Source organism: Anarhichas minor, unplaced genomic scaffold (genome assembly GCF_050575085.1).
Source record: "Anarhichas minor isolate MPS153535 unplaced genomic scaffold, ASM5057508v1 ptg000028l, whole genome shotgun sequence".
Lineage (NCBI taxonomy): Eukaryota > Metazoa > Chordata > Actinopteri > Perciformes > Anarhichadidae > Anarhichas > Anarhichas minor.
Genome location: NW_027466474.1, coordinates 8,957,501 through 8,979,998, shown reverse-complemented (window position 1 = coordinate 8,979,998; position 22,498 = coordinate 8,957,501). Strand labels below are relative to the sequence as shown.

Sequence of the window (22,498 nt, the reverse complement as noted above, 5' to 3'; positions counted from 1 at the left end):
AAAAATGTCTATGCCAGTTTTGCACAACCTGTTAATTCAACAGAAGTCTTCGCGTCACATCTCTCTAACTACAAATCCCATGATCCACAGCGAATGACGCCCACCCATATTCGATGACGTTTGTTTTAGCTTCCGTCCAATCGTTGTCTAAATTGTATGATTGACGTACTAGCCAAGAGATGTTATTGGTTTCTATGTGGTTTCCAGGAAGTGAACGCCACAATTCAAACCACCTCCCACATGTGAGCCCTGCCGTTAGCACCACGCGCAGCGTGTGGAGGAGAGAGAAAAACCGGTCTGGAAGGCAACGTCACTCCTCGGACCACCGACTCGACGTAGCGCAGCGGACAGATAGCGGAGCGGCGTTGTCCGAGGCAGGTACCGTACCTGTTCCTTTTTTTAAAATCGATATATACGCAACGCCTGAAAAGCGGACAGTTGTTTTCCAGGAGAACAGGGGAAAGTAGGTCGTATTAGATAAGAACAGGGGGGACGCTAGGGCCTGGCAGAAGTAGGCCCGTTATTCTCCGCGCTCTAAACTGAGAGAAACAGTCCGGTTTAGAGTATTTTCCTCACGGTCAGCCCAGTAGCCAGTACTGGTCAGGTGCCTTAACGGACACCGCGCCACTAGGTCGGAGAGGTACCTAGTCCAGCCGGTTAGGGCAAATATTTTGCCAACCTACTAAGACAGTAAATATTGGCCAATATCTTTACTAGGCGGTTTACACATATGTTTTTCTTTTCAGGTGCTGAAGCGATTACAGCAGAAAGATGGCGGACGACCCCAGCGCGGCGGACAGGAACGTGGAGATATGGAAAATCAAGAAGCTGATCAAAAGTTTGGAAGCTGCCCGTGGGTAAGGGATTTATTTGAGCGGTGAGCCAATGCGGTCACGGGGCCAACTGTGCGTGGTGATGGTGCGAGTGTTGACCGCCGCAACAGCTGGAGATCGGACAAGTGGGGCCGAGTTTGGGAGGGGTAGCTTAGCATTGCTAACTTAGCATTGCTAACTTAGCTTACCATAGCGCTTGCTGCTAGCTTGCTAAATGCTAAACCCTAACTACTGTCGCATTTAGCCCGCCTAGGAGGTTGGACACGTTGTGTTAATATGGAAGAATAAATGCGTCGCGTTGTCTGTGTCGTGTACGACATTACGGAGAATGTTGCCATAAGTCATGCAAAGCGTTTAAAACTAGTCACAGCAATTTTTTCGCTGTGTCGCTAATGAGACCTGCTAATAGACGTCATATCTGGAAAGAGGCCGCCATGGGTGTCTTTTAACAAGAAAGCACGTTGATGAGAGACGAGGGCCGGCTAGCTTACTGTTGTACATTTTTCGATAGACTCGTTCCCTAACTTCAAATGACGTTTGCCTAAACTTTTAAACGTTGATTATATGACAGACCTTATTTCCCCAAAGACTCTCAATATGTTAGGTACCACATGTCAGGCGGGTTGGTAAGCGTTTCCCTAAAGCTTTACTGGCTACAAAATCGTCAGTTGTAAATAATTTCCGACCAGTTGCTTGCCGGTAGGGACACTGTGGCCTTCTTGAATAATCAAACACGACATGTAAATGTGGGTATAGCTACACTTGCTGGTAGCTTGCTCTGCGACAGCTTGTCGTCTAGTGTTGCGCAGAATCTGCTGTCCTATGCTCCACCGCCTGCCATGTCTCTCACACACACACACACGCACAGTTGACCGTTTGCCCCACATTCATCCAGCTGCTGCTACCTGCCTGTGTGTGCAGTGTCAGCCTGTACTGGTTAAGCTTTGTCTTTTGACTGGCAGTGAAAGGAGAGTGTGGAGTAGTCGGACTGATAGATTCCTCGGCTTCAAGGGCAGATATTGTCCACTGTGTGACTGAAAGCCCATCGTGTTTGTCCCTCAACCTTTCAGACCTTGTCAAGGTGATATTTTGCAAGGGAAGGTTGTGTGTTTTACAAAATTATGAGAGCAACAGGCTGTGTTATCGTAAAGGTAATAAAGCAAACAGATTAAAGTTCAGTGTTATCCATACTATCTATAAGCATTGTCATTGTAACATAATATGAATTACATTGTTTGTGGTGCTTATGCTGTTAATCTCTCACTGGTAAAGCACTTGTGTTTATAGTGAGTTGTTAGACACTGCATCCCGTACCATCGTGTGTGTATGCATGCCATGAGTGTTAATGTAAGCACTAACATTAAATCATTGCTCTCTTTCTAGTAATGGCACCAGTATGATCTCACTGATCATCCCTCCCAAGGACCAGATATCTAGAGTGGCCAAGATGTTAGCTGATGAGTTTGGCACCGCTTCCAACATTAAGAGCCGAGTCAACAGGCTCTCTGTACTTGGGGCCATCACCTCTGTACAGCAAAGACTAAAACTCTACAACAAGGGTATGTGTTACAATGAAAACCCAAATAAAATCCTGCAGACTTCCATGTGAGAGTTACTTTTGTCGGGGCAGCTGTCGAGAATTAACTCCTGTCAGGATGTTTAAAAAAAATAGATAATCAGATCTAGTGTTTCATTGACATTTAGTCATGTCACTGATGCAAAGATATAGTTTCTGTGGCTGTGACAAAAACTACTAACTAATCATCGATTACAGAGGGTCAGATTAATACACATGAACATGTTGTCAGGTACAGTGGTTCTAGACTTAACTGGAATTGTATAAATGTAGTCGTCCAATATCTTAAGCATTTTCTCATGTGTAAGTATGTCATAATATTCACCTCCATGCAGCTTCTGATCCCCTTGTAAATGAAAGGGCAATGTTTCTAGCATGAGATGTGGCGATAATAGCATTGAATTGTAAAATAGGTTCTGTAAGCATGAGAGAAAGGTGTGCATTACCCATCGGTTCAGTGTATACGTCACGTAATAGAAAAACATTCCAGGGAAAAAACTTTACACATTTTGTCACCGTATGTTGTGGCATTTCAGAACCTCGAGTGGAACAAGTGCAGTGACATATCTGAGAGAGCGTGATGAGGCTGGCCACCCCTCTAGAAACTCTACATTGTTAGTTAATCCTTACAAAAAACTGTTTGTCTTATGTATCCTCTGACCTTTGTGTCTTGCCAGTGCCACCCAATGGTTTGGTTGTGTACTGTGGCACCATTGTGACAGAAGAAGGCAAGGAAAAGAAAGTCAATATAGACTTTGAGCCTTTTAAGCCAATTAACACCTCCCTGTACCTCTGCGACAACAAGTTCCACACCGAGGTGAGAGCTTTCGCTTGGTTTCTGTGTCTGCAAATGATTCAAACTAGTAAACGTATCTATATCACACTTGCGTTCTGTCACATTCTCATTATCCATTCTTTTCTAACTTTCCCCTAACACAGGCATTGACGGCCCTGCTCTCCGACGACAGTAAATTTGGCTTTATTGTGATCGACGGTAGTGGGGCGCTGTTTGGCACACTGCAGGGCAACACCAGGGAGGTGCTGCACAAGTTCACTGTGGACCTACCCAAGAAGCACGGTACTGACCTACAATACTCACAAAACACTGAACTTTTGATATTTTTAACTACACAGCAGGCTTCATTAGATAATTTATTACTCAGTAGTAGTTTGTGACTCTTAATTGTGGCTGTAGAGAAACATTGTAAAGATTGTGTCATTTATTCTCGATCTTTCTTTCAGGCAGAGGAGGACAGTCTGCTCTACGTTTTGCTCGTCTCAGAATGGAGAAGAGACACAACTATGTGAGAAAGGTGGCCGAGACAGCGGTCCAGCTCTTTGTGTCCAACGACAAAGTTAATGTGGCAGGAATGGTCTTAGCTGGCTCTGCTGACTTCAAGACTGAGCTCAGCCAGTCGGACATGTTCGACCCAGTAAGTCTGTGTGTTCTTAGTTAGTTTTTACTGTGTCATATATCAATAATTAATTGATTTGAATCTGAAACAATTCAGAAACTAGATGGCTAAAAAATTTAGAATCTCAGTTCACTGTGGGTAAAGGATGCCAAAAAATTAAATCAACTAAGATCTTAAGTCAAGGCAGCTCTATCTTTCTAAACTTAAAATTGTGATATGGGTACATTCACATTAGCATTCACACTAAAAATAGATATTCTGAATACACTCATAAGAACATTATATACATTTAATTTAGCAAAGTGTGAAGAATGACATAGTTTGTGCATGCTGTAGGTAAAGGACTGTCTTCCAAATCCTCTTTGTATTCTTGTATCATGTTACGCCTGTGTGTGGATTATTCTATAGTGTGTTTAACCTGTGTGTGTGTGTGTGTGTGTGTGTGTCTGTTTTCTACAGAGGTTACAGGCCAAGGTTTTAAAGCTGGTGGACATCTCATACGGAGGAGAGAATGGTTTCAACCAGGCCATTGAGCTCTCAGCGGAGGTTCTCTCTAATGTCAAGTTCATCCAGGAGAAGAAGCTCATAGGTGAGTCGTCCTAGTGACACATTGGAACGGTTTTTAGGTGTCTCCAGTGACAGCTTATGAAAATATCTATACCATGTTGTAGTAGAGACTTTCTTAATGGTTGTCCCTCTCTACAGGAAGGTACTTTGATGAGATCAGCCAGGACACGGGGAAGTACTGTTTTGGTGTGGAGGACACACTCAAAGCCCTGGAGATGGGAGCAGTGGAGATCCTCATAGTCTACGAAAACTTAGACACCATGCGTTACATTCTACGTGTACATGGGGCAGAGAGCAACGGATTAGAGAACGGTACACAGACCACACATATCACATCTACCACTGCTGAGAAACAGGAATATATTGAAACTAAATATAAATATTATGCTTTATGCTATGATCTTCATGTCTCTCCCTTGGTTTTCAGATGAGAAGACTTTGTACTTGACGCCAGAGCAGGAGAAAGACAAGTCACACTTCACAGACAAGGAGGTGAGCACTTCAAAGAGAGGGCGGATCCCTGTGAATTAAGTTGGACCCTTTACCCATCATGCCATGCTTTTCCTGACTCTTGATTGTGTTTGTAGACGGGGCAGGAACATGAGCTGCTCGAGAGCATGCCACTGCTGGAGTGGTTCGCTAACAACTACAAGAAATTTGGAGCCACGCTGGAGATAGTCACAGACAAGAGCCAGGAAGGCTCCCAGTTCGTCAAGGGCTTTGGAGGCATCGGGGGTGAGCACACGGTTGTTTACGACTTGAGATGATTGAAGGATATATGTAGTTCAGTTGGTATATTTTTCTGTGATCTACTGAGAAGATGTGTAACCTCGAATAGTGTAAGAAACAAGCCTTTCTATAATCGGCCACGTGGCCGCTTAAGCTGCTCTACCGAAGTTCATTTCATGCTGAAGTCAGCAACAATCGGGACATTGATAGCCTGGGCCATATGATTGCAAAAATTTCACAGGCTAATAATAATAATTGGCTTAGCTCCGTGAACTCACTATAACACTACTATAACATATACATAGTGGGTTATGGCTAGGACTAATCTGGCTTAAAAGATGCCATTTCCACTTTTGTGAAAATAAGTGTGTGTGTGTTAGTGGTTTAACGGATCATAAAACTCACGGATCGGATCAGCACAAAAGAAAAAGGGAGCAAATATAACTTTTAGAGATCCCTGATCACGTTATTTTGCCGCCAATACTAATTACTGATCATTGATGATCCGTATTGGCAGATACAGATCCCTTTGTTTGATTATAGAAGCTGGTTTACAAAATTCTAAAAGTTATCTTTTTACTTTGTTAGTCATCTATTTTATTTATTTTTTTTAGTCATAAAAACACAATTCAAATGATAAGGAAATTAAATATTGTGTTTTTATGGATTAAAACAAATCTTGTCATTGGTAGCTTTAATGATGTATTATAAGCTGCTGTGAGCTTGTGTAAACAGTTCTAGTCTTTAATATTTATTTATGTTGTTGCTTCAAACAACTATTTATTCAAGTTTCTTCCCAACACTACATTTTACGAGATTACATGTGAACAACACATGATAATGTTATAATTTACTTTCGCCCAGTACTCATTTTCACGGAGCAGAGCCTGAACGCATCACAATGTGATTGAACGGAACCTTCGTTTACGGCTAACGTAAAACTGGGTAAATACTCAGCAGTTCACATGCGGGCCGACCCGTGAGGAGCGATCCGTACGGATCACAGATCGACAATGGTCCGTTCCACCTCTAGTGTGTGTGTGTGTGTGTGTGCTAGTTCACTGTACATTTCCTCCTAAACCTATATTGTATGTTTTCCTTTTTTATTCAGCAAGTAGTACTTAAAAGAAAAAGAGGATTTCATGCTTTTTTGGATACAAATGCTGCCACCCGAATAGCTAAGCAGGATTAGTTTATCCTAATACAAATTCTTCCTTTTAATGCTGCCACGATGTAATCAAACATGACATAAGCCGGTCAGCCATCATATCACCTTTGTCATGTTTGTGTTCCTCAGGTATCTTGCGGTACAGGGTGGATTTCCAGGGCATGGAGTACCAAGGAGAGGACGATGAGTTCTTTGATTTGGATGACTACTAGGTAGTCGGGGACTGATTGGAGAAAAAAAGAAAAGCAAAGGAATGAATGAAGAAATGAGGAAAGAAAAATGCCACCTCTCTTGCAGCAAGTGAGAGGCGCAACCGTGTTGCCCATATATGACAGACACACCTTCCAATTTACCTGTTGCATACACAAACTTGTGCATACATTTCATCTGTACACACAACAAAACAACATCACACAGGCTGAAGAGGAGTAAGATTTTCTTTCATCCAGAGAGGGAGAAAACCCTTCCTGAATAAATCCCTGCCTTAGAGTGCTGGTTCCTTCCCCTAGTTGGATTGGACTCGACTCATTTTGTTCATTTTTTTTTCTCTCCTCCCCTCCATTTTGAATGAACACAACAGCAAGTTCCCAGATTCCTCGTTGCCCCGAACCCGGTCTGAAGAAGAACTTTGGGCTCACTTCTCATATATAGAAAATATATTTTCCTTTCTTGCCTCATCGTGTCCCTACCCTCTCTCTCTCCCTCTCTCTCTCTCTCTCCTCCCTTCAACGCTTTCTCTCTTTATTTTATTTTTTTTCCTTTTTTGCATTTCATTTTTTTACTGGTAACTGCTGCTGTTGTATTTTATGAGAGTGGGGGATTTTTTTTACCTGGGTTTCTGTAGAGAAAGGGGGACAAAGTATTAAATTTGAACTGCTGAAAACCATTGCTACCTCCTCATCTGCTGTGGTCTCAATCTTGTGCTGCATTTCCTCTTCCTGGGAAGGCAGAACCTGTCTTTGCTTTTCTGACTTTAAATGAAGAATTTGAATAGTCCTGTGTGTTTTTAAAAGTATACATGACTGCTTTTAGGGGATTCTTTTGTCGATTTGTTTCATCAGGATCCACCTCCTTATGTTGAAATTTGATTAATTTTGAATTGCAGAAAGCAAAAGTATTAGATCTGTTTGATCTCGTGGTATTGTATACCTTGACATAAGGTGATGGGATCCGCTTGGAGTTAACCTAACATTTTCAACCATCTGAGTCCCAATTACAAAATTCCAGCTGTGAAATGTTTAATTGCTATTGTGAATTAATCTGTGACATCGCTATGATCAGAAATTCATTCAAAAAGTGCATGTGTTAATGCATTCTTGTTGATGCGATTTTAAATGTGATATGTTGGTCTAGAAAATGAGGTTTGGCATTGGCTTGCTTCTATTGGATTTTCATTCATAACACTGTGAAGACGGAACGACCCAAGGAGTTGTTAAAGAATGACCTCGTTGAATACACCAAAAACTCATCCATTCTCATAAAAAAAAAAAAAAAAATGAGTCTGATTCACAAGATGAGCTCTTGAGGTAAAACTGTATTAAGGAGCTTGAGTCAATGAGTTCTTGGAGGAAACAAAACATCCTGCACATCACAGCCTTAAAACTTGCCCAGTTCTGAGAATGGGATTTGAATATTTCTAGCATTAACACTCAATTGACCAGCCATGTTTCTTTAGTGTGAGCTAAAGGGTAACGGAAACTGAAGTTGGATTACTTACTTTGTTGATTAACATCTGAAATCGTTCCATGTTCACACAGTTCCATGTTTTACTCAAAGTTATCCTGTATCCGCTTTTTGCTGGACGACTTTGGTGTAACTCTTGTCACCCGTTATCCCTCTCATTTAATCCTGTGTGGATTTAATAATGAAAAATTAACTAAAACAACCCAAACTTCTTCTCAAAATTGTATTTGCCCATGTTATCACACAGCTATAGAGAAACCTAACCTTGAATCCTTGCATCACTTCTGTTGCTGTTTTACGGAGCCGGATTTAAATTACCATCTCATGTAATGACACGACATTAATATAGCTAACATCCTGCAGCATCTTATAGCAAAGCTATGCGGATGATTGATTTTGCCTTAGTGTATTCCTCTTCAGGATGGCAACAGCATCTTCATCCATTTGCCCTTTTGTTTGGGGGAGTCACCGGGGAAGCCTTGGTAGCACGGTGAGCCAATCAATAAAAAGTAAAGCTATCAAATCACTCCCCTTTTGACAAAATCTGTCCAATCAGCGCGTTTTTTTCATTGCAATGGGCGTCACCATTCCCCCCCCCCCCCACCCACCCTTTTGACACTGCCCCACCAAAGCTGTGTGGTTGAGCGAAGTGAATGACGTCTCTGCATTTGCGGGCCGCCGACGCAGGGCTGGGTTTCCATTTTCAGAGCGAGTTTCGGGGGGGATCGTCAACATGGAGCCGGAGATGGAGGACAAAACGTTGGAATTGATGGTAAGATTATTTTCCTTATGGCATCCGGAACATCCAAAGTGTTCATTATCACTCTTATAGTGGGGGAAGAAGCGCCGAGGCCCGATTCGACGGCAGGAATGGGACTGAAGCGGCTCGTCGGGGAGAGCTGGAGGAGAAAGGAGGGGGGACCAGAAAACAGAGGGAGGGCCTGAAATTATCGATACCTTTTACTTAAGAATGCTCCTCATATCGCCCGGATTAATAGCCAGGACCTTTACTTCTACGTCCGATACAACGTGTGTTGTTTGGGATAAACACCGGTGAACAGCGGGGGAATTAAAAGGTTGTGTTCGGTCGTCGGCCGAAGACAGCCGAGGATTGTCGGGGTAGCGATCACTGCGGTGACGCTGCGCCACTTTAACTGGGCCCTGTTTGAGACTTAGCTATCCAGCTAACACAGGCTAGGAGGCGATGAACCACGTAATTTTACGGGTATGTTGTCGTATGTAGTTTATGTTAAGGCTACCTACATGTTAATAGCTGTGTGGAACAGTCGACTATGTTTAATGGTATAATGGAGTGTTGCTAAAATCGTAATAACGCGCTGGTTCTCTGTTTATATTTTCAAAGTGCGTAGAAGGAAGTGTGTTGCTTTTTCATTCACATAGCGTTACCACGATTAGCGAGGTAGCAATTAGCTTAAAAGCTAGCATGCTAGGTGTACTTGACAGCATTACCATACAAAAACAGTCACTCGGGCAGGTTGGCGAAAAGCTCTTTTGGGTAACCAGAAACACGGACTGTCGTCATAATGTCAATTTCCTCGATAGACTTGTCAGATTTGGCCAACAAGTAGCATCGTTTTCTTGAGAAATTATTAGCTTTCTTGATAAGATAGCCCGCTAGGCTAACGTTAGCTTAGTAATAGCCAACATTAACATTACAGGGGTCAAAGTGGTCTCAGGGAAGACTCCAATTAAGATAAGGAACAAATGTGTATTGTGAATGAACTTGCACACGGGTAGTCTCTCACTCGTACTCCATATCTGAAATACTGCACAGTGTATTTAACAAGTGAACCAATTGCCAATATTTGCTATTGACACAGCAAGTCAGGCCTAGAAAGTAACGTTAATATCTTGGATTGTTTAGTAGATTATGTGGACGTAAACCAGACGTCTTGAGTAAGCAGTTTGTGCCTATTGTTGTTAAAATGGTGCTATCCACACTTACTACAGACGTTTATAGACCCTGAATAACCATCGTTGAGAGAAATGAAATGCCTGTAAAGAGTCAAACTAGTAGACAGAATGCCGACAGACGGACACAAAAATGATACAATGTAACAGATACGTTCCTTTCCTAATGTTCCATTGGTTGTTTATTTTTTATTTTATCCTAAAAGTTAAAATGAATGATTAGAAACACTGAAAACAGAATCGTACCCAAGTGCTTCCTCTGTCAAGGAATAAGAAAATAGATTATTAGTGTTGATATAACGTTAAAAGTAATATATCTGACAAGACCAACAGAAATACTAAGTTTATACATCATCTCTCTTTCTTCTCCCTGAAGAATGAGTACACATATTTAATCGAGGAGATATACATGTGTGCAGGGTTTTGGGGGGTCGTAATCTTAATCTACAAAACATTTTGTCTGTGTTGTGTCTGTGTATTTTTGTCCCAGTGTTATTCACTAACCGCTCATGAGAGTGGGGATGGCAGTGGGTGGCGTTTCTGTCAAAACAAGAGTGACAATATTGACAATTACTCCCATTGCCCCTCCCTCTCCTCTACCTCCCCACCCAGTTCATGTTTAATAATGCTCCTGTGTGTATGTTTATCTGCATCATGTGTGTGAAGGAGTGTGTGTTCCTGCGCTCACTGTGCCAATGTGTGTGTAGCTCTAATACTGGTTTTTCCCCTTACTATCCCCCACCTCCTCCCCTCTTCTCTCCTCACCTTTTTGATGGTTACACACCTATCTCCTCTCAATTTCAACCCAAACCTTGATTATTAATTTTTCCATTATTTTGATATTCCCAACACTTTCCCGCACTCCCACCTGTCGTGTTCCTCACCAATTCCTCACCACTTCCATCCATATACCCATTCATTGATCCATCCATTCACTCATCTCCTTTGGTTTCCTCCTCCCCAACTTCCCTCATCAACCTCCCTCCTCTTTTCCTTTACTTCCCATCTCTGGTCTCTTGCTCTCCCCTTTCTCTTCCTCCCTCACCCTGTCCACTACGTTCTCCTCCTCCCTTCCTCTCTCTTTCACACAGTGCTCTGTGCCTCGCTCTCTCTGGCTGGGCTGCTCCTCGGTGGCTGAGAGTTTGTGTGCACTCAGGTGCCTGCAGAGCATCCCCTCCACCCGGGCTCACAACCAGGTTCTGCCTCTCTCCTCTTAATTCTGCTGCTCCTCCTCCTCTCCCTTCCCTTCCTCCCTTGCCATCTACTCACCCTTCACTTTTCTTTGCCCACTCCACACGACTCCTCATACCACCTTGGTGCAGACAGCGCCCGTTCACCCCCTCACCCTCCTACCTCCTCACCTTCCGTTGTCCTTTCCTCTCTGTTTGAAGCACACTGCTCTCAGGTTCTTCTCTGGTGTGTCCTCAAACTCTCTCTGCTTGACACAGCATTTCCTAGCTTTATAAACTGTAATTTAATTCCTTGTAATCATTTCAAATCACAGTTCTTGCACCTAAATTAGGATCAAAAAGTGATTGTGCCATGGCTTTTAGTAGACTATTTCCAAAGTAATCTAATGTGAGTGGAGGATGGACGCAGTGGGTACCAGAGAATAACCCCACAATGAGGAGTAGCATTTTCTTGCCTTCTACCTGGAGATGTGAGGCCCGAGGTGGGGGGGGGGGGTCTACCTTCAAGCTCTGAGAGGCTACATGCTTGCTTGCCTGCCTGCCTGGCCAAACCTGGTCTGTCTGTTTTTTATTTCTCCTTCCTTCTCTTCTGCTCTGCATGATCATCAACACCAGCAAGCCCATTCTGGCTTCTTGTCCCGTCTGCTTTGGTTCCTGGTACTTGACCGTTTTGTCTGGTTGTGTTGGGGCCAACCACTGGTGTTCTGTGTTGGCTTTGCCCTCCACAAGTCGCAGCTTCACAAAGTTAAATGGAGAACTACACTGATCAAAACATGGAAGAGTTTTGGGTTTTACTTTAGGAAGAATAGCCAGATAAATAGTTATCCTGTTTTTAAAATATGCCCCAGGTTCGGCCCGCCAATGGCAACCCGTGTGTCTCTTGAGAAGCAGTAACGGACAGGCTAGTAAAATAAATACACATGCCTCTATTCCAGCTTTTCAGCTGTTTTCAAAGACTTTGACCGTGGCTCAGTCACCAGAGCCTTGATCCTCTCCCAGGTAAAAGGACATCTGCGTCCCATTTCCCCCAAATAAGTTGAACATATCTGCAAAGAGGAAATATCTATTTTTCAGAACTTAAGAGTGCAAATAAAAGCAATTATGTATCCGTCCCTTTTTGATGTGTTTCATATATAGATGTGCTCTTGTTGAGCTCTTTCTGATCATTTGCAGAGAGTTTGCAGTGTATCCTTTGGTCTTTGTACTTCAGGAATATGTTTGTTTGAGGAAACGGTGTGCAGTCATGTTGGTTCAAGGTGGTCTCCTAACATCCGGCGTATCGTCAGTCACAACAAAAAGCATTAAACTTGAAGCCCCCTAAGATCATAGCGGGTCTCCTTGTTGGTTGATTTTTGCTGCCTGACTGTCCATGACTCCCAGAGAAGTGTATATGCTATAAAGAACCTGCTATTTATCATTTATTCATAAGTTATTTTTATTGTTTAAGTGTTAAGAGCCAGGTTACATGGTCAGCATCTCACTCTATTACTGTCATTAAGTGCATTTTGCTATAACCCTGTTATTATGTTGTTATTACGTCTCTAGCTCATTAGTAATGCACTTGTAAGGGATCTACGTGAAGCTAGACATGGGTGAGATCCGGTTACCTCCCAGTGTTCTGTTTTTTCTATCTTGTGTATATGCTGTCAGACCAATATCTGATTTTAGTTTCATTGCCGTCATGCCTAAGCTGCTGCCAGTGACATACCCAATATGCTGCAGTTTAATTTCCTGTCCAGACTACTTAGCCCACATCACAGACAAGCAAGCGAATAGATTCCTTTTTGTTGCAGTTCTTGGTTTCTTTCACTTCATACGTGTGTGTGTGTGTATGCACGGTTGTTTGTGCGTGCACACCCTTCCTTGGCTGTGTTTGTGGCACTCTTGTGTCCAGCGCTGTCCACACCGCTTCTCTGGCTCTTACAGTGCCTGTTACACCGATGCAAAGAGAATAAAACTAACCCGCACTTTCTCTTTTGTTTTGTCCTTTTTCTACAGAACACGTCAGGGATGGAGTCGCAGAACCTCGTGGACGATCTGTCGCCAAAGAAGACCACAGTTCTCAAGGTGTGTGCATCTGTTTTTGTATGTACCCATGACCACAGCTCGGTGAAAAGTGAAGCTTATTTACATTCACGCCATTTCAAACGGTCAGGAAAGGCATGTATTGTATGTATTGTTGTCTTTTAAATCTTCCATCAGGAGGGAACGCTCGTATAAAGGCTGATGATATTGAAGTTAAAGCTTCACAATTGTTTAAAGAAAGCACAATTTTAACAATGTTAAATGTGATTAATTTTGATTCTAACAACTCGTAGCGTATTCTGTGACATCAGATTTTTGTATGGATATTCTGTTCCCTACATGCCTTCAAGTAAAACCCTTACACTGATGTTGACAAATGCTGGTGCCATTAACATTTATTTGAACCGTTCTTCCTTCTTCCCACTCATACACCCACAGACTTCTAGTGTTTTAATGAGCTTTAACCTTCGGCAATAGAAAACGATTTTTAGCTTAATCCCTTCTGAAACAATGTAACTACTCTCGATCCTCTTCGCAGACTGTTTTAAAAGATGGAGAGAAAAAACTAACTTTGGCGATATTGTGTGTATTCTACCATATTGAATAGATTCAAACTCAAACAGGTGTTTTTCTATAATTTACAGCTTAGTAATGGTCCTGTTGTGGGGTCCCGCAAGCGCCCGTCAGAGGGGAACTACGAGAAGGAGAAGGAACACTGCATCGCCCTGTTTGACCAGTGGTCGGAGGCCGACCAGGTGGAGTTTGTCGAGCGCCTGATCTCCCGTATGTGCCACTACCAGCACGGCCACATCAACTCCTACCTCAAACCCATGCTGCAGAGGGACTTCATCACTGCGCTGCCAGGTACATATATAGATATAAAAACAACTACTTCAGGTTGAGCTCCGTCTTCCCTGAATGCAGTGTAGAGTTAGGCACACATAAGACTCATCATTTCCATTTTATTACGGCTTTCCTTGAAAAAATGCCCTGAATTTATAAAAAGGAGATTATTTTGTGGTTTTTATTTACGTCCTGCTGCATGAAGACAATAGTTGGAGTTGAGAGTAAATTAGGCCTTCTCATGAACACAACATTAAAGAGGATAAAGCTACAGAAAGTTTGCACTACAGATGACATTCCTAAAATTTCCACCCAGGTTTTTGTATTGTTCATTTTCTTTCTTTCTTTTTTTTTTTTTAAGGCAAATATTTGAATTAAATACCAATAAACACGAGTTACGTTTGGAAATAGTGAACCCCAAGTTTCAGATACACCGACCAGATGAAATACTCGTAGGTTTTCAGCAAGTACTCGCTCAGCCTCTTTTCTTCCTCCCTTAAGCCCAAGGCTTGGATCACATAGCGGAGAACATCCTGTCTTTCCTGGATGCACGCTCGCTGTGCTCGGCAGAGCTGGTGTGTAAGGAGTGGCAGAGGGTCATCTCTGAGGGTATGTTGTGGAAGAAGCTCATCGAACGGATGGTCCGCACCGACCCGCTTTGGAAAGGCCTGTCCGAGAGACACCAGTGGTGAGAATGGACATAGACCCATTTACACACGCACATACAGGCTTAGCAATCCTGAGGTATTTCATTTAGGATAAAGGAAAGGAAGAGAAGTTTGGTCTTGAGTGTCTGTTGTAGATTTAAGAAAATCCCACTGTGTACAAAGCAGTTTTCATTCTTGTGTTTTTCTCTCCATAGGGAGAAATATTTGTTCAAGAACCGCACGGCAGAAGTCCCACCCAACTCCTACTATCACTCCCTTTATCCCAAGATCATCCAAGACATAGAGGTAAGAGACGGAGCTTTCATTTGCACCAGATATTAGTTTCCTCTGCTGTTAAAGATGTCGCTTTGCAGTTTGCAGGGCTAGAACGCCGTATCTAGGCCTGTGCTGATCGGAGATCAGGGATGATCGACGATTGTTTTTTTCCTTCTGCCGCTTTTAAGACGGTTTTAACTAACTTACTATCAGAACTAAGTTTGTATGAAATGATATTTAGAATCTGCGCTCTACTGTGCACTTTGAGAAGCTTCTGGTGGAACAACACGTCCGCCCGCTGAGCCCCGTTGAGCCCGACTCGCCAAAACTTTGCAGTCCACAGGAGTAATGTTATGGATAGGGCGATATCACATGTCTTTCTTTCTTTTCTTTTTTATATTCAAATCTTTGAGGTTTTTCAAATACATTTTTTTAAAGTCTGTCATCATATTTTATATCGCCCAAAAGATGGGGAAAATATGATTTGGTGTTGTTGTGGTTATCTAAATGTAATTTATTGTGTTAGATTGCTTAATACTGGCCCCACTGCTGAAAGTGTTGTTTTTTGAAATGCTTAAATGAGGAATGAGGCAAAATACTTTGTTAAAAACATGTTTTTATGTTATGTTTATGTTATGTATTTTGATGTTAGTGGAGAAGATGTAGTCTGAAGATGAGATGACATGAAAAGAGAAACAACTCTAATAGTATCTCACAAACATGATCATATTCCATATTAGCCTCCATCTTCTCTCCCTGCTCAGCTCCACTGCCTCTCTCTCTCTCTCTAATGTGGCCTTCTGTGTTTGTCTTTCTAATTGTTTCTCTCTCTTTTCTCCAGACTATTGAGGCAAATTGGCGATGTGGCCGACACAACTTGCAGAGGATTCAGTGTCGCTCAGAAAATAGTAAAGGTGTTTACTGTCTCCAGTACGACGATGACAAGATCATCAGTGGCCTTAGGGACAATTCCATCAAGGTGTGTATTGAACATCGAGGACAATCTGAGACTGTGACCACTTTGTTACCTTTGCCGCTGTGCCTGGCCACACATTGGCTCTTTTTCGAAACTTTCTAACTACTATATCATTTCCGTCTGTCTTCTGTGAAATCACCCCTGTCATCTTTGCCTAAGTGGACACTTTATACACGTGCGATGCACAGAGAGCTCATAGAAACAAAAACTTACTGTCCGTTTATTGAAGCTAGTGGCACAGCAGCAGAGGATATGGATGAGCCAGCTACGGGCCTCCAGAGACACATTTTGCCCGTAAAAGCCCAAATGTTGTGTTCTTTGTCACATTCTAATGCACTATTCCATCATATACACTGATCTTAAGTTATGCATATTTTAATAAGATTGCCTACCTGATTGTTATTATGTTGAACATTATTGTGAAGGAGAATTAGGCCAAATCAGCTGTTATTATTCAAAACCACCCTATTCCTGACTGATGAAGAATCATTAGACCTTATTTATTATCTGTGTATTGACACCTTCACTGTAAGCTTCATCAAAAAATGCCACAGTGAAGGTTAATATATTGTTTTACTATAAACATAAATGCACTCTTGCACAACAAAAATGAAAAACAATAAATAACTTGATTGATGAATAAACAGCAAATTATATAATAAGTCCCAGCGTTTCATTGAAGAAGCGCTCTGAGTGCTTATTTATGTTTCGTATCGCCACTCTAACCACCGGTTGATGGACCAGCATCGTCTCTTTGCATCTATTTGGGCTACTGTCTATTTGTTTGACATTGTTTTTCATCACGAGCACCAACCTGAGGGTAATGGCTTCATACTTTGTATGGATGAGCTCGTCACTAATCAATCTGGCAGCCATAACATCAGAGCAATGAGGACAATCTTTGGGAGACGAGGTGTACGGGGATAAAAACACAACGCTCAGCGTACGCCTGGCCGATCTCCTCCCACAAACGGGCTTTTTGCGCTTTATTATGATGGTGTCTGGCTGAAATATAAAGGTCAGGATAGACAAACACGGCCATAACGAGCTTCTTCTCCATTGTCTACAGTGACTTCACATGCGCTTTTCTCAAAAGTTCAGAGACTTTAAAACAAGACGCGCTCAGAGCAGCGCAGAAAGGCATTCCCTGGTCGCAGCACTTTTTCTCTTGGCGGCCGCACACATTCTCTCCTCATTCAGAACAATTTAAAAAAAGAAGAAAGAAACGCTACATGGACACAGGCCCTCACTGGGTTTTGTCATCAATTACTTTTTCTAATATTTGTCAAACACTGAAGAAGACTCTTCTTCTCTGCAAGGAAACAACCTCAGCTGAGCGCGTGCACACATTCCTATAGAGCATGTGGAGCGGATACAGACAGATCCCTCTGATTATGCTCGCATTGTTTAGAAGCGGCTGATTTAAAACATGTCTTTGCTTTATTGGCCATTATGCTGCATCGTTCCACATGTCTCCCACACGGGATACCGATGATAACGGCCACCTCCTTACAAAAATACAAAGTTAGAGAGTTTTTCATTGCATGCACAGAACGGACAGCTAGCGGACCAGGAGGAGGTGAATTTGACAAAAAGTGTATTTGTTAAGAGTCGTAGACCTTGCCTTTTTAAAAAAAATGCCTTCAGCCCATGTCTTATTATAATACAAAATAAATGACGTGTAATAATAGATTATGATGGAAATTGTTCAACTCTGTCCTTCAACACAAAGTCTAATGCAACCACTGCACTTATACATGGGACTTTAACATGGTTCAGACTTTTTCCCCACTACTGATGAGGCTGTGAAAACATGGCATGTATCAGGCTGCTCTACGCCCCCAAACTGACCTGTAGAAGTAATTAACATTGGTCCTATTTGTGCGTTTAAGCACCAGCAGTTGAGCGGTACAACAGTGTTGCCTGTGAGATAGACATGCATGCTGTGTGTGAGGTGGTGTTCCTCCTACCTGGGTTTGTGTATTTATGAATTGAATCTTTTCCTCTGGCTCAGTATGGCTTATCATCTTATTGTCTATGGCGCTGAGCTGAACCAGCAGACACTGAGACCGAACACAAGTGAATTACAGGATAAAAGGGCTCAGCTCCAAACCAGTTGTGTGTTCCACTTATCTGTCTGGCCTGGGAGGAGAGGATGGAGGGAGGGAGGTAAAGAGCGTATTTGTCTTCTTATTGTCCTGGAGGAGGCTGGCGCACACCGAGGCGCGAGCTGAATGGCTCCGAGTGGACACACTCAGCGGTGGGGAAATGGGGCATGAACACTGCTGTGAGAACGGGCCATTCTTAGCATGACCCAAATCTGCAACCTTTTCACAAACACTAATTTTTCCTCTTTTTTTTTTTCTGTCTCACTCGTCTTTCTCCCCCGTCTCTTCCTACTCCTGTCCTTTCTCGTGATAGATCTGGGATAAGCAGTCTCTGGAGTGTCTGAAGATACTGACCGGTCACACAGGATCAGTGTTGTGTCTTCAGTACGACGAGAGGGTCATCGTCACCGGGTCCTCCGACTCAACTGTCAGGTACAGCACACCTATAGTTCCAGAGGGAACACTGTATATTGGAATAGGACCGGGGAATACTGTTACTCATTAGGCTGAAGGTTTGGACCACTTTAGGGGATTTACTGCACAACTATGCCTGGATCAAACGTCAGTTGTTTATCGATAGTTTCTAACGTATTTTCAGTTGGAACACACTGTTCATCCGTTGCTAACTTAGGCAATATAAGGACACAAAGAGTAGACGGCCATTTATATAAACTAGATTTATAGAAAATGTATTATTATAAAAACTAACGATCGAGTTATAAGTCAAAATGAATACAGCTTTCTTATTGGAATTATTATCCACTAATAATATAAGATAAATTAACATCAATATCAGTGGTAGTGCTGTAACGGACCACGGTTGACCCGTACGGATCGCCCCTCACGGGACACATGTGAACCGAGGATTAATTAGTTTACCGTTAACCATCAGTGTGAAATAAAGTTTACTGACGATCGTTATCCACCAATATTCAGTAAAATATGCGAGCAGGACATCAGCATTTATGCTTTTCTATCGCAGATCTCTGATAATGTTACATTGTAAACAACCAATCCGTGTTTAAACTGACACGAGGAGAACGAAGGTTCTGTTCGGTTACATTATGATGCGTTCAGGCTCTGTTCAGTGAAAGTGAGTATTGGGCGAAGGTAGTTTTATTACGTTATCATGATGTGTTCACGTGTGATCTCGTAAAATATAGTGTTAGTGAGAAACTTGTAAAATCCAGAGATACTTTCACAACAACATAAATAGATATTAGAGGTGAACTATGACCTGCTTACAATAGCTATAAACAGCTTATAATACATCATTAAAACTACCAATTATTTAAATTCATAAAAATACAATCTTTTATTTCATTATCATTTGAATTGTGTTTTTAATGAAGAAAACAAAGTAAAAGGTCGTTGCAGTGCTCAAATGAGGGTGCTATTGCTGTAGACACTAGTCTGTCATTTGAAATACTTTATGCTTATAGTGCATTTTTAAACACACTCATGACCAAAATACCTACTGCTGCCCCCGGCTTTTCGATTATTTCCCACGCAGCCTACAGCTGCTGCTCACAGAAGCTCAACATTAATTATCTTATTACTTCCTCCGTACTCGTTGGGTGGTATCCAAGGAAAACGTGACTTCACTTCCTTAGCAACAGCTTGACAGGCACTTTGTGGGTTTTATTGTCTGCTTTTCCAGCGTGTTCCACACGCATGCAGTTCAGACAGTATGTGTGAACTCTTGTTCCTCTCCATTGTAAAAATAATAAACATAATTCTCTTTCCTGTCTCCATTGTTTTTCTTGTTCCTTTCCCGTTACATTTCTTTTCCACTCTCCATCTTCAACCTTCTTTTCTTCCCTCTGTCCTCGTCTAATTGTTCTTTCCTACTCACCCCTTCCTTCCTATCATTTTCCACTTTTCTCTCCCTCTTTGTCTCACACCCCTCCCCTCTCATTCCACATCCCCATTTTTCCTTCCTGCCTTTTCTTTTTCTCTCTCTGTCACCATCATACCACCACCATGTCAATTCTCCCTACTTCTGTTTCCTCTTCCTCCATCCTTCTCCTTTCCCCCCCTCATCCTCTGTAGGGTGTGGGAGGTGACAACAGGTGAGGTACTGAACACACTGATCCACCACAACGAGGCAGTTCTTCATCTACGCTTCGCCAACGGACTGATGGTCACCTGCTCCAAGGACCGCTCAATTGCTGTCTGGGACATGGCCTCTCCGACTGACATCAGCCTACGTCGTGTCCTTGTGGGACACCGGGCTGCCGTCAATGTGGTCGATTTTGATGACAAATACATCGTGTCCGCCTCAGGGGACCGTACCATAAAGGTAACCAGAGCTAAGGAGGTGTTTTCTATGATAAACCTTATCATTTACAGTTTAATCTGTTCAACTAAGTCCAACTTGTTCTATAGTTTCAAACCCGCCAAGTGGTTGTTTGGTAAGCTGTATGAATCCCGGCCATTGTGTCACAAAGCCTTCCATGTTGCTGTTTGTAGGTATGGAGCACCAGCACCTGTGAGTTTGTGCGCACACTAAATGGTCATAAGAGGGGCATTGCCTGTCTACAGTACAGAGATCGTCTGGTGGTCAGCGGCTCATCTGACAACACAATCCGGTACGTGTGCGAGATTAAAGATGTATATGGTTTATATATTATGTAGTGTTTTTATTTAAAATGCACATTGTTAATATCTCTTCAATCAAAACTGTTTATGTGACAATAATCTAAATGTATTAAGAGGATTGACAGTTTATTTTTCATGCAAGTAAGAAAAATAATATCTGTATTCAAATGTCCTTGTTTAACATAGTGTTAGTGTAGGACGAGTGTGTTGCCTTATGTGTGTACTAAGGCTTCTCCTTCTCCAGGTTATGGGACATAGAGTGTGGGGCATGTTTGCGAGTGCTGGAAGGTCACGAGGAGCTGGTGCGTTGCATTCGCTTTGACAATAAAAGGATTGTCAGCGGTGCCTACGACGGGTCAGTTTCACACACACACAGCTTTGTACACAGAGACACATTTTGTTTCTGATGTTGTGCTGACTCATATTTCTCTCTGCAGCAAGATCAAGGTGTGGGACCTGCAGGCAGCCCTTGACCCAAGAGCCCCTGCCAGCACATTATGTCTGCGCACTCTAGTGGTGAGTACCTTTATGATTTAGTCTGTGGCAACATGGCTGACTGACGGAGATCATGCACAGTTGTCTTAAACTGCACTTCCTCAAGAGCTGCCGCAATTAGTCCGCGTAATTGATGACTGAAAAAGCATCAACATTAATATTTAAATTTGTCCTCGTACCTGCTAAATACACCCATAAAGTTGTCTGAGTGCTACCGTAGAAATTCCATTGATTAATAATCGGCTCTGTGTCACTGAAGTGTGGGCAGCAGCCTACACGGCACCCGGTCTGTTCTAACGGGGGTGAGTGGGATCCTCATGCGTTGCGTTATGGAGGGAGACTAGGTGCTGCCAAAAAGCATGTGAAAGACAAACGTGTTTATTTTTTCTTTAAGCGATATCTTGTTCTGAGATTGGACTTTATTTAACTTAGTATGTGACTTCTGAAGGTAAGTGGTAGTCAGATATTATTTTGGGGCTTTACAGCAAAGGGGGGTCACTACATATCCACACATCCAAATTAAATGTTTTAATTCCAGGTTGTAATGCAACAACATTTGACAAACACCAAAGGTACTGTTTACCATAAAAGGTATGGTATTGTGGTATAGTATATTATATATCATTATATAGTATGCTATATGATGAAATGCCTTCATATAGTATGTCATGAAAAGGCCATAGCATCTTGTGTCATAAAAGTCATAGTATACAATAGTATGTCATAACAATCCCTTAGTAAAGCAATATGCAATATAAAAAGTAATATTGTATGTCATTAATAAGTCATATCAATGCATACCATGAACGTCATAGACATAAAAAAGTCGTAGCACAATATGACATTAAAGAAAGATAAAAGGGAATTCATAAAAAATAGTAATATGCCATTTAAAAAAAATCATACAAAGTCACAGTAAAGTATGTCTCAAAAGTCATATTATAGCATGTCGTATACAAATCATAGTAAAGTCTGTCATACAGTCAGTGTAGTATGTCTAAAAGTTGTAGTTTAATACTATAGTACATCATTAAGGAGTCATAGTACTCTGGATATTACTTTAAAAATCTTAGCTGTATAGGATTAAACATATCCAAAGTCCTACCTTCTCTCTCAAAACACTATTTTCTTTTTCACCTCAGTTTTAACGATCAGTAACATTTCACATTGTTTCTACTAATGCGTATTTTGTTGACTAATTTGAGAATCATTAGAGCAGATGACTCATTTAAGGGTTTTAGGTACAATTAGCTAAAACTGATTATTTCCAATACAATAATCCTGCATTCAACTCTACCATCACCATGCATATAATGTTAAGTTGTGGATTTAAGTGTATTATCAATAGTCTTGTTGTGTAATTATAATGCATTATACAGAGATGATATTCCAATATTTTCTCTACCCTCATTGACCTAAATGGGGTAGACGCCA

General features: G+C 42.0%; 2 protein-coding genes across 7 annotated transcripts in view; both read left to right on the top strand.

The window, feature by feature from the left end:
* Window positions 1–224: 224 nt before the first annotated feature.
* LOC142963232 (eukaryotic peptide chain release factor subunit 1) lies at window positions 225–7,174 on the top strand. 3 transcript variants are annotated; one of them, XM_076103960.1, is made up of 11 exons: window positions 225–378; window positions 747–857; window positions 2,217–2,392; window positions 3,087–3,226; window positions 3,349–3,487; window positions 3,652–3,842; window positions 4,284–4,413; window positions 4,530–4,703; window positions 4,819–4,883; window positions 4,979–5,126; window positions 6,418–7,174. In XM_076103960.1, exons 2-11 carry the CDS (start codon window positions 772–774, stop codon window positions 6,498–6,500), a joined length of 1,332 nt encoding a protein of 443 aa, XP_075960075.1. In that variant the 5' UTR covers window positions 225–378; window positions 747–771; the 3' UTR covers window positions 6,501–7,174. The 3 variants fall into 3 exon arrangements, with proteins under 3 accessions (XP_075960075.1, XP_075960076.1, XP_075960077.1); XM_076103961.1 differs by having other exon boundaries at window positions 231–374; XM_076103962.1 differs by lacking the exon at window positions 225–378 and adding an exon at window positions 431–640.
* A 1,412-nt stretch (window positions 7,175–8,586) lies between these two features.
* Window positions 8,587–22,498, top strand: part of fbxw11a (F-box and WD repeat domain containing 11a) — a 17,636-nt gene continuing 3,724 nt past the window's right edge. For 3 of the 4 annotated variants that reach the window (XR_012957410.1, XM_076103957.1, XM_076103956.1), the window contains exons 1-11: window positions 8,587–8,743; window positions 13,092–13,160; window positions 13,763–13,982; window positions 14,463–14,649; window positions 14,824–14,914; window positions 15,726–15,863; window positions 18,282–18,400; window positions 20,021–20,270; window positions 20,441–20,559; window positions 20,814–20,924; window positions 21,007–21,085. Coding sequence is in view for 3 of the 4 variants with exons in the window: in XM_076103957.1 (XP_075960072.1) it covers window positions 8,705–8,743; window positions 13,092–13,160; window positions 13,763–13,982; window positions 14,463–14,649; window positions 14,824–14,914; window positions 15,726–15,863; window positions 18,282–18,400; window positions 20,021–20,270; window positions 20,441–20,559; window positions 20,814–20,924; window positions 21,007–21,085 (1,422 nt within the window). In the remaining variant the exon portion in view is untranslated. Of the gene's footprint in view, window positions 8,744–8,947; window positions 9,197–13,091; window positions 13,161–13,762; window positions 13,983–14,462; window positions 14,650–14,823; window positions 14,915–15,725; window positions 15,864–18,281; window positions 18,401–20,020; window positions 20,271–20,440; window positions 20,560–20,813; window positions 20,925–21,006; window positions 21,086–22,498 lie in introns of those variants that run through there. The other variant, XM_076103959.1, reaches the window with a different exon arrangement.

What these genes read in the sequence shown, in the direction of transcription:
- LOC142963232 (XM_076103960.1), top strand. Translation starts at nt 772, where the DNA reads ATGGCGGACGACCCCAGCGCGGCGGACAGGAACGTGGAGATATGGAAA. An exon ending in AGTTTGGAAGCTGCCCGTGG is followed by an intron (nt 858 to 2,216) that starts GTAAGGGATTTA and finishes CTCTCTTTCTAG; the next exon opens with TAATGGCACCAGTATGATCT. An exon ending in ACAACAAGTTCCACACCGAG is followed by an intron (nt 3,227 to 3,348) that starts GTGAGAGCTTTC and finishes CCCCTAACACAG; the next exon opens with GCATTGACGGCCCTGCTCTC.